The sequence below is a fragment of the Schistocerca cancellata genome, chromosome 9 (assembly GCF_023864275.1).
Source record: "Schistocerca cancellata isolate TAMUIC-IGC-003103 chromosome 9, iqSchCanc2.1, whole genome shotgun sequence".
NCBI classification, from domain to species: domain Eukaryota; kingdom Metazoa; phylum Arthropoda; class Insecta; order Orthoptera; family Acrididae; genus Schistocerca; species Schistocerca cancellata.
In genome coordinates, this window is record NC_064634.1 from 367,074,790 (window position 1) to 367,086,858 (window position 12,069).

Below are 12,069 nucleotides of genomic sequence, written 5' to 3' on the forward strand. Positions count from 1 at the left end.
CGCATAATAAATTTTAGTGATGGCATGTCTTTTCTGAAGATATTTGTCTGAAGTGTAGGCTTATACAGATGTGAAACGTGGACGGTAAACAGTTCAGGTAAGAAAAGAATAGAACCTTTTGATTGTGCTGGTACAGAAGAACGCTGAGGACTGGATGGACAGATCAACTAACAAGTGAAGATACTGAATCAAATCGTGGGTGAAAGAAAATTATGGTACAATTTGCGTAACACGTATCACAGCTGAGGATTCTGCGTTGTGTCTGTTCGAAAAAACAGACACCACACATGCATGTACTTAAATTTATATTCGATCTAAATAAAAGCAAAATAGCCTGAGGAAGGCAATTTGAAACAGTGGCCGAAACGTCGGAGAATTTTATATATTAACAATGTGGTCACATACCCTGAAGGATTTTATCGACAAATTCCTCTTGTTTAGAAATAATTTTTCTGCTGTTGCCAGTGTGCACTTTATATACTCTCTACTTCAGCTATCATGACTTATTTTACTACTCCAATGGCAAAATTCATCTACTAGTTTGTAGTTTCTCATTTCATAATCTAATTCCTCTGGCATCGTCTCACTTAATTTGATTGCACTCCATTACTTGTGTTTTACTTATGTTGATGTTCATCTTATACCTTTTTTAAGACAATATTCGTTTCATTCATCTGTTCTTCCGAATCCTTTTCCATCTCCGATAGAATTACAATGAAATCGACGAACTCTAAAGTTTTTATTTCCTCAGAATATACTTTAATTCAGTTTCTACATTTCTCCTTGGTTTCCTTTACTGCTTACTAAATGTACAGGCTGAATAATATCAGAGATAGGCTACAACAATGCCTTCTCAGCTACCGTCTCTCTTTCAAATCCTTCAACTCTTACAACTGCAGTATGGTTGCTCCACAAATTGTAGATAAGGTTTTGCTCCCTGTATTATGTCTCTACTAAATTCAATATTTCGAGGAGTGCAGTCCAGTTGATATTATCTAAAGCTTCCTTCAAATATATAGATGCCATAAACATAGGTTTGCCTTTCTCCAACCTACGAGTATCTTCTAAAATAAGTCGTAGAGCCAGTTTTGATCCACATTTTCCTACATTTCTCCAGATCACAAACTGATCTACCCACAGGTCGTCGTTTACCGGTTTTGGCATCCTTCTCTAAATAATCTATGTCAATATTCCGCAACCATAACTTACAAAACTGATGGTAGTATTCAAACCTGTCCGCATCTACTCCCTTTGTAATTAGAATTACTACATTTTTCCTGAAGTCTGAGGCTATTTCGCCTCTCTCACATATCTTACAGACCAGGTGGGCAGCTGGAATAATTCTGTCATGTCTGCGTCACCCAATAATGTCAACAATTCTGAGGGAATGTAGTCTACTCAAGGGGCCTGTTTTCACTTAGAAACTTCAGTGCACTGTCAGATTCTTTTCGCAGTATCATAACTCCCCTGTCATATGCACCTGCTTGTTCTGTTTCTGTAATACGATCCTCTCGAGTTTGTTTCCCTCACATGGCCCCTATATAATCGTTCACTTGCATCGCTGAACTCTTTGCTTCGTACTGTCTTGCCCTGTGAGCTCTTGATATTTATACAGCTGCTCCTTTCTCCATAGCTCTCTTTAATTTTTCTGTACACGTCATCTAGTAATGCATGGTTCTATAGCCTTGCATTTGTCCTCTATCCTTTCCTGATTAGCCATTTTGCACTTTTCGACAATATCATATTTAGACAACTGTATTTCTTTTCATGTGCTTTACTTGCTGCATTTTTAAATATTTTCTCCTTTCGTCAGTTAAACTCAGTATTTCACATGTTTTACAGGGATTTTCACTAAGCTTTTCCCATTCTATCTACACACACCAAAAAAAGTTTTGCATCATCCCTGTTCCCAGAACTCCTGAAGACAGACGTTGACTGTGGGTATTCTATCATGGAAACAGTCCGTTTGACTGTTCAGAGATATCACTAAAACTGCCAAAAGATGTAGACAACCATGCATGAGCAGCGCCTATTAGACGGAGGGCGTCCGACAGCCGATCAGTTCCAGTCATTCCACCAGGAAGGAGGTGCTTGGCTCGTGTTGTCTGTAGTTAAACAATGCATAGACGGTCAATACCGCAGTTCGATCGCGTCAGCATTGTTACTCTGTGGCAGGAAGGGCTCACAACAAGGGAAGTGTCCAGGCGTCGAGGAGTGAACCAAACCAATGTTGTTCGGGCATGGAGGAGATACAGAGAGACAGGAAATGTGGATGACATGCCTCGCTCAAGCTGCCCAAGGGCTACTACTGCAGTGGATGACCGTACCTGTGGATTATGGCTCGGAGGGACCCTGACAGCAACACCACCATGTTGAATAATGCTTTTCGTGCAGCCACAGGACGTCGTGTTACGACTCAGACTGTGCGCAATAGGCTGCATGATGCGCAACTTCATTCTCGACGTTCATGGCAAGGTCTATTTTTGCAACCACGACACCATGCAGCGCGGTACAGATGGGCTCAAGAACATGCTGAATGGACCGCTCAGGATTGGCATCACGTCTCTTCACCGACAAGTGTCGCATATGCCGTCAAGAAGAAAATCGTCGGAGACGTGTTTGGAGGCAACCCGGTCAGGCTGAACGCCTTAGACACACTGTCCAGCGAGTGCAGCAAGGTGGAGGTTCCCTGCTGTTTTGGGGTGGTATTATGCGGGGCTGGTGGTCGTGGAAGGCGCCGTAACAACTGTACGATAAGTGAGTGCCATCCTCCGGTTCCGGACTGAAGCGCCTAGAACCTCTCGGCCACCGCAGCCGGCCGGGGTAATGCATTACGTCACTAAAAGACCTCTTCGTTTGCCGAGTACAGTGACGACCATAGGCGTAAAAGGACTCTCTTTCATTCCACCAAAATAATCCTCAGGTGAAAGTCCTTCCACCACTTGCATGAATAATTTCCTATGAGATCGATCATGGCTCTGAGCACTATGGGACTTAACTTCTGAGGTCATCAGTCCCCTAGAACTTAGAACTACTTAAACATAACTAAGCTAAGGACATCACACAAATCCATGCCCGAGGCAGGATTCGAACCTGCGACCGTACCGGTTGCGCGGTTCCAGACTGTAGCGCCTAGAACCGCTCGGCCACCCCGGCCGGCGAGATAGATCATCTGATATGGATTCCGACGTACTCGTGTGTTGCTGTCAGCATTTACTAACATGTATTCAACTGTAACGAATCGTTTCCACATTTCGTTGTTGTAAGATGGGGGTGCCTTGCTTCGATTTATCACGATGGCGTAGCCACTTCTCTGCCCATGCGTTGTGGTTTCTTTTGGCCGGACGGAGGAGGCAGGAATCGGAGAAAGGTGATGCTGGCGGCTCCAAGACATACAGATTAGAGTAGAACTCTTTATTATTGCATCAAGCTGGGTTATACACTGGTGGGAGCCCTCATCTGCTGGCTGTAGCCTAGCGGCGATTCAGTGTGTCGTTGTAACAGATGCAGCAAAGGCGGCCATGCCTGGAGACAACTTGCGCTGATAAGGCACTGCGCTGTATGAGCTGGTGGTCAGCTAATGACAGTGCAGTGTTCTTGCAGGAGGAAGCTACTGCGAAAAGCGAAGCCAGTGGCAACTCTGTGCTGGCGCGTCACGTTCACAAGATTCTATGGACAGTCTGCTGACATCGAACCTCCCCCAAAGAGCGAGGCTGACTGTTGTTTGGTGGAGGCTGTCTGAACCGATACCCAACTTCGCCGTCCTCTTCTACTGAAATATTTGCTGCTGGCAGGCCACCGAGCCTGTTTGTTGGTAGTCCCTCCACACCCAGTTTTGCTGTCAGATGGTGGATGGCAAGCAGGGAAGATTGCTGCAGTGCTGTGTCGTGGTTAATTACAGTGCTCGTATCACATACTGACGTAACGCCAACGGTGGTCAGCTGGTTGGATGTTTCGTCAGCCATGTGTCTTTTGCGCGGTAACTGACTCACTGTACTTCGTAACTCCTCTGCGTTGCGACATTCCGCCTGCACGGTGACTTATTAGTACAAGCTACAGATTTCTATCTTCTCGATAGCCATATCGTTGATTCACATCATGGCTTGTCAAATAACACCTTGGATAGCCAGAATGAGGTTTTCACTCTGCAGCGGAGTGTGCGCTGATATGAAACTTCCTGGCAGATTAAAACTGTGTGCCGGACCGAGACTCGAACTCGGGACCTTTGCCTTTCGAGGGAAAGTGCTCTACCATCTGAGACCGTGGATGTCGTATCGTCGTGTAAGCAGTGTACAGTGCCAGATTTGCACCTGGTCCCCAAAATTGGAACTAATTTTTCTCGGCATATCGCTTCCCCATTAACGCGTTAGCTTTTCTACTAATTTTGCTGCCGTGCGATAGTTACAGCTCACGCTCGACCTGCATTAGTAGCTGTCGTTTAATTGCAACCAGCCGTTATATATGCCATCATGAGAAAGTCTTTCTCGAGGGTCTGGCTGGTCTATAACTAATGCTAGCCAGCACCTAGATAGTTCGTAATTCACTGGCCTGCAATCCATACATCTGTTGTAACCAAGCGAGGTGGCGCAGTGGTTAGCAAACTGGACTCGCATTCGAGAGGACGACGGTTCGAACCCGCGTCCGGCCATCCTGATTTAGGTTTTCCGTGGTTTCCTTAAATCACTCCAAACAAATGATTCCTTTGAAAGGTCGATTTTCGTCCCCGTCCTTCCCTAATCTGATGGAACCGATAACCTCATTGTCTGGTACAGTCCCCCAATCCAAGCAACCAACCAACCAACCACCTGCTGTTAAAAGTCATTAGAGCCACTGTGACCAACACATTAGTCACGTCAGTTGCCTCTGGCGGCGGTGGAGTTCCTCGAATCGATGTACTCATGTGCCTCACTATGACACAGTGTTGTGTGAGTTGCCCGAAGCCAACGCGACCCCCTACTATTCGCGATCAGAGGAGGTGCTCTGGTGTCACGCCCATGGCCAATACACGGCTTGTCCTAATCCCAGTTACGTGACACGCCGAACTATGCTCTTCTCTTTGGAAACACATCAGCTGCCTCTAATTCAATTGGGAATTACGTGAGGTGTTGTGACCCGACTCCGGCATCTGTCACTTGCTTATTTTGTATCATTGTGTATCGTTTATATACACGAAGGATTACAAAATCTTATTGAACACTATAAAGCAGGCGTGACCGCTGATAAGTGGAAATTCTGAACTTCCAAGTGTGGACGGAGACCAAGCGCGTCGCGCCATTTCTCCAGTCGTAACAACGATGTGCAGCATTAGGCACAACGGAGGCTGTGGGCATTGACAGTGTTAGTCGCTATTGTCATTTCGCGCTGGCCAGGTAGCGCAGCAACACTGTTGCTCAGCAGGTCGGGCAGTTGTCGTCTCGCACAGTTGGACTTTTTGGCCCAGAGAACTAATTTTTGCACTGCTTCCGTGGGCAGTTTTCTCATAGAATTGTCGCGCCTATTTCTTGAAGCATTCGCGAAGGAGCGGCATCCCACCCATATCGTGAATCTTTTATGTAAGATACCAAGAAGATATTTCCAGTTCACGTTTTAAGGCGCGGTTCTGTACTGTCTGCAGCGTCAGTAGGTTCCCTTATGCTATGTTGCCCTATACAATAGCAACATATTCCAGTATCAACAGCACTTGTTTTGCATAGGGTGAGACCAGCGTGAAGGAAGAGAAGACATGGGATCGGGGGTAAAGTTCCGTCAGTCTTCTGAATGCCTTTCCTCTGATCTGGAGAATATAGTTGCGCTAGGTAAGTCTCCCGTCCAACACGAAGCCTAGATACTTGTGTGTAGGGGATCGTTCGAGGGTTTCGCCCTCCTCCCTTACTTTTTGTAAGTCTTTGTGCATCATCTTCTGAGTAACTATATCACTCTGTGTTTTCGAGACGTTATATGAGAGCAGCTATGGCCTTCCCCATCGGGCGAGGAATATACGTCGGCCCAGAATGGGATGGAGCTAAGACTGTGAAAGCGGAACAGGTGCACACTTTTGACACTGTGGATCTCAGACTGTTGAATTCCCAAACGATTACCAAAATGGAATGTCCAACTACAAATCCGCGTTCAGAGTCTGTTTATGTCCTTCGTGCAACCGTAACAGGTCGCATACCTTTTCACATGAATCACCTAAGTACAAACGACTGCTCCGCCAATGAACTACCATTTGACACCTTGTGTACGCGATATTACCGCCACCTGTGTATGTGCATATCGCTATCCCATGACTTCTGTCAGCTCATTGTAAGGCGGCTCCCATCGGAAGAAAAATCAGACATCGGGACCACGTGTAAACGTCAAGTCAGCTGGCCTACATATTGCACCTTTATCCCGAAGACGCCAACATGCTGAATACTGAAGTACATTTCAGAATCATCATACGCTGAGAAAGACTGAAATAATACATTTCGTAATTAGTATTGATCTGCTGATAACATTACCATGTACTTTAGGTGTTCGTATTATTTTCTCAAGTTCTTTCTGTAAAGCTCCTCCAACGTATGAACTTACGAAAATTTTCACAGAAAGGTATTGTCACAAACTGCTTTTTTCTGAAGCGGCCAGGATTAGATTTTTGAAAAATCCTTGGATTTTTGAAGTAGGAAATGCAACGCAAGATCTCGGATACTTTACTTGATTAAATAAATGCAGTCATAAGTTATTGATTACGACAACTGTTCATTCTGACTCGCAGCATACGTCCTGTATTTTTCGTCTGCTAATTGTTTACGTGGTGTGGAAGAGGTCTTATACTTTCTTTCTAGCAAATCTCGATACGTGCATTATATACGTTCTTCTTTTATTAACGATTTTCACTTTAAAAAACTTACATACTGATGACAGCTGCAGCCTTAGAGCAATTCTGCAACATTTGACGAACTGTTTCGACCTAAGACTGACCCTAATGTAGACATTTGACAGTAACCCACAGTTTCACTATTTTTACCGTTAGTGTTTCAATTCAGTTAAAATTTAAAAGTAGACTGATATAAGTAATTTCACGTGTGACATCATGTTACGCGCGTGCGTGTGTGTGAGCATGGGCCTACGTGTGAGCGTGTGAGTGTGTGTGTGTGTGTGTGTGTGTGTGTGTGTGTATTTACGTAATAGTTTTGAAAATTAAAGTTTTATCTGTGCTAAATTGCGTAAACGTATGTCGTCTATGTTGGACCGTTCTAAGGAACTGCAACTGTTTATGATAATAGAAGTTCAAATAAAACAATTATCTGCGTTCAGTCGCTCTTTTCATTTCATCCCACGACGCGTTTCAATAGTTCACACTATCATCTTCAGGTGGAACAATGATATTATGTTACAAGTTTGCTACTGGATGCAGCCAGTTGTTTGTTGTGGTTTCATATTGCTACAAAAACGTATAACAAGCAATTGTTAGCGTAATATGGGACTGAGATTATAAATTTTAAACGGCGATAGAGTTACTTACAGTCTATTCTAGTGCAGTAGCTCTACCACCGTTTAAAATTTATAATCCTACTCCCATATTACGATAACAAGTGCCTGTTATAGGTTTTTGTGGCAAAATGAAACCACAAAAAACTAGCTGCATCCAGCTAAAATATCATTCTTCCACCTGAAGATGAGAGTGTAAACTCTCGAAACGCGTCTTGGGATGGAATAGAAAGGCTTATTGACGCTGATAATAATTTTATTTGAGCTTTCAAATTACGTAAAATCAGTAAAATATAAATATGTAAGATTTTCAGAAACAAATAACGATTTTAATTACCTAAAATAACACTAACTACAAACTTAAATATTTTTCGTTTTCAACTAATAAAGTCGCTGCCTTGTGTGCTGAATATTGTACAAGTAAAATTTGCTTACGCGATGATCATATTTCCCCCTTATCTTACGAAATTTCTGTTAACATATATTATTGTCGAGGTCGGTTCTCGCACAGTGATTAGTGTGCGTTGGAAATGACATAATCATAAATATGTATACATGCAACGAACTTACAGTGCATCGTGATGTATACTCAAGATATACAGGGTGAGTCACCTAACGTTACCGCTGGATATATTTCGTAAACCACATCAAATACTGACGAACCGATTCCACAGACCGAACGTGCGGAGAGGGGCTAGTGTAATTGTTTAATACAAACCATACAAAAATGCACGGAAGTATGTTTTTTAACACCAACCTACGTTTTTTAAAATGGAACCACGTTAGTTTTGTTAGCACATCTGATCATATAAACAAATACGTGATCAGTGCCGTTTGTTGCTTTGTAAAATGTTAATTACATCCGGAGATATTGTAACCTAAAGTTGACGCTTGAGTACCACTCCTCCGCAGTTCGATCGTGTGTATCGGAGAGCACCGAATTACGTAGGGATCTAAAGGGAACGGTGATGGACCTTAGGTACAGAACAGACTGGAACAGCACCTTACGTCCACATGCTAACACCTTTTTATTGGTCTTTTTCACTGACGCATATGTACATTACCATAGGACATGGAGGACGCATAAATTGGCCAGCCCGTTCTCCTGATCTTACACCTCTGGACTTCTTTCTGTGGGGTACGTTAAAGGAGAATGTGTACCGTGATGTGCCTACAACCCCAGAGGATATGAAACAACGTATTGTGGCAGCCTGCGGCGACATTACACCAGATGTACTGCGGCGTGTACGACATTCATTACGCCAGAGATTGCAATTGTGTGCAGCAAATGATGGCCACCACATTGAACATCTATTGGCCTGACATGTCGGGACACACTCTATTCCACTCCCGTAATTGAAAACGGAAACCACGTGTGTACGTGTACCTCACCCCTCATGGTAATGTACGTGTGCGTCAGTGTAAAAGACCAATAAAAAGGTGTTAGCATGTGGACGTAATATGCTGTTCCAGTCTCTTCTGTACCTAAGGTCCATCACCGTTCCCTTTGGATCCCTACGTAATTCGGTGCTGTCCGATACACACGATCGAACAGCGGAGGAGTGGTACTCAAGCGTCAACTTTAGGTTACAATATCTCCGGATGTAATTAACATTTTACAATGCAACAAACGGCACTGATTACGTATTTGTCTATATTTTCAGATGTGCTAACAAAACTAACGTGGTTCCATTTAAAAAAACGTAGGTTTGTGTTAAAAACATACTTCCGTGCATTTTTGCATGGTTTGTATTAACCAATTACACTAGCCCCTCTCCTCACATTCAGTCTGTGGAATCGATTCGTCAGTATTTGATGTGGTTTACGAAATATATCCAGCGGTAATGTTAGGTGACTCACCCTGTATATCGTGTACTTCTGTAGGTTAGTTTCTATGTGTTGCACACACCACGCCACGGCTTATGGTATATTGTGTGTTGGCCTTTGCAGCGGTCTGCTGCGAGCGACCGCGTGTCGCCTGCTGTCCCTGGAGGGAGCTTCGGATGAGGGCCCCCTCTCTATCTGGGAGACGCTGCTGGTCTCTTCCGTCGTCGTGGCGGGCATCGCCGCGTCTCTGGCAGCCACCTACTTCAGCATGCGTGACTCCATCAACATCGCCCAGTTCTCGCCGCCATGTCTACAGTAGCTGGTCGACCAGTGGGATGGTCAGCGTCTTCCTTCCGGTGCCCTGTTGCTGGCAGAACACGTACCGTCTCTCCGTCCACTAACTTCGACTGGCTCTCAACAAACATTGCATTTTCCATGTGGTTCATCAGTAAGCAGTCGGGAGGAGACGGTGCAACACTTCATCATATTGAGTTCGCAACTGCATCCTGGTCAATTCAGCGAAGCACCTCATTTTGTTTTTGTCAGGGGTCGTACTCGATTTGTAGCCAAGAGATGCATAATCCAGAATTGATATGTCACTCTGGAGCAGAGTATGAGCTGTTTCGTAACCTGCTGCGACATTAATGCTTTGTGCTGTACCAGTATTTTGCCTTTCATGTTTATTTCTCTTACTGATTGAGATACCCAGCCGCGACGTACGCCCCCCCTTCATACCTTATGTCAGTACCACTCTCTTCTAGCCCTGCTACAGGCTCTGTAATGTGGTTCGTCAAGAGAGAAATGGACAGTGCCTGGCGATTCACAAAATAATCCGTCAATCCAACTGAAAACAATGAAACTCTCTCTTTCATAATTGCCGCAGTTTACATCCGCTTTTGTTGGTAATCTGATTTATGGGCCGTGGTTCAAGTTGTAACTTCTTGCCTAACGTTCGTCTTCCACTACTGGAGAGATCATCAGAGACTTTAATGACTCAGAAAGATATTACACACTCCAACTAGCTCATAAAGTGGAATCGTTTATATATATTGCCGCAACGATCAGTTAGTAATATCATCAAACATAATTCTCTTTGTCCCTAAAATTTTTACCCCTTGCACTCCATTCCACTACCAAATTGCCGATTCCTTGATGCCTCAGGGTCATCCTATCAATTGATCCTTTCTTTGCCGCGCAGGATTAGCCGACTGGTCTTGGGCGCTGCAGTCATGGACTGTGCGGCTGGTCCCGGCGGAGGTTCGAGTCCCCCCTCGGGCATGGGTGTGTGTGTTTGTCCTTAGGAAAATTTAGGTTACGTAGTGTGTAAGGTTAAGGACTGATGACCTTAGAAGTTAAGTCCCATAAGATTTCACAAACATTTGAACATTTTTTAATTCTTTCTTTTAGTAAAGGTGTGCCATGAATTTCTTATTTACTCGATGTCCAACATTCATCTGTTGTACCACATTTCAAAAGTTTCTATTCTCTTCATATCTGATCTGCTTATCGTACACGTTTCACTTCCGTAAAAGTCTACACTCCAGTCAAATACCGTCAGAAAAAACTTTGTAATAATTAAAATTTTATTCGATGGTAACAAATTTCTCTTTTTCAGAAATGCTTTTCTCAATATTGCTAGTCTACGTTCTATATCCTCATTACTTTGACCATCGTCAGTTACTTTGCTGTTCAAACAGAAAAACTCATCCACTACGTTTAATATCTCATTTCCTACTCTATCAGGATCGGCTGATTTTAGTCAACTTCATTCTATTACATTTGTTGATATTCATCGTATAAACTGTTTTCAAGTAACTATCCACTCCATTCACCTGTTCTTCCAAGTCTCTGAAGGAATTACTTTGTCATCGACAACGTAGAGTTTTTATTTATTCTTCCTGAACTTTAGTTCCATTTCCGATATTTATCTTGTTTTCCTTTAATGCTCGCTCAATGTACAGGTTGAATAATATCGACGAGGGGCTACAACTATTACATTCCTTCTCAATTACTGCTTTCCTTTCATGTCCTTCGAATTCACTCTGGTTTCTGTAAGACATATATATAAATTTTCACTATCTCTGTTTTACCATGAGAATTTGAAAGAATATATTCCACTGAACATTGTCAAAAGATTTATTTAAGTCTACAAATGCTACAAACATAAGCTTGTCTTTCATCAGTCTATCTTCTTTGAAGGTGAGTATGATATCATGTGTATCTAAATGCCTTTGGAACCCAAAATAATTTGATTCTATCGGTCAGTGCAGGCAAGCGCACATTGAACTATCTTCCAACGACATCTGTAAAGACGCCCTTACAAAAAGTGTATTACAAATATGTTTAAAACTACAGGAAGGAGCAGGTTTGGGGGTGGGGGCAGGGGGGGGGGGAGAGATATTCAGATTGGGCAGGCGCATCAAGAGACGAAAACAAGATAAAAGGCAACACAGATGTGTACATAAATCACTAGGTTCTCAATTTTTATTGAAACAACGACGTATGAAAGTTCTAGCGTCAGAAACTTTTCAAGGAAGGTTCGAAATGCCCTCCGTTCTTCTGCACACAAGCACTCGTTGGTTAATACTGTCGCACGTTTTCAGTGACCCTCAAGCAATACTCAACTGGCACTCTTCCTGTGTTCACATGTAAGAAACTGTTGTTCATTACTGCATTTACTCAGAGCTTGCATCAACAAGTTGGCAGGTTACAATCACCAAACTTCGATTTTTGTAAAAATTTATAGTTAATCTTGTTTATGAGACCTAATTTTCAAAGCCAACTTTGATC

The 12,069-nt window shown here is 43.3% G+C and overlaps 1 protein-coding gene across 1 annotated transcript in view; it reads left to right on the plus strand.

The window, feature by feature from the left end:
* Positions 1-11,646, plus strand: part of LOC126100543 (uncharacterized) — a 218,154-nt gene extending 206,508 nt beyond the window's left edge. The window contains exon 10 of the mRNA XM_049911161.1: positions 9,403-11,646. Coding sequence (XP_049767118.1) covers positions 9,403-9,598 — 196 coding nt within the window. The 3' untranslated portion in view covers positions 9,599-11,646. The remainder of the gene's footprint in view (positions 1-9,402) is intronic.
* Positions 11,647-12,069: the final 423 nt, after the last annotated feature.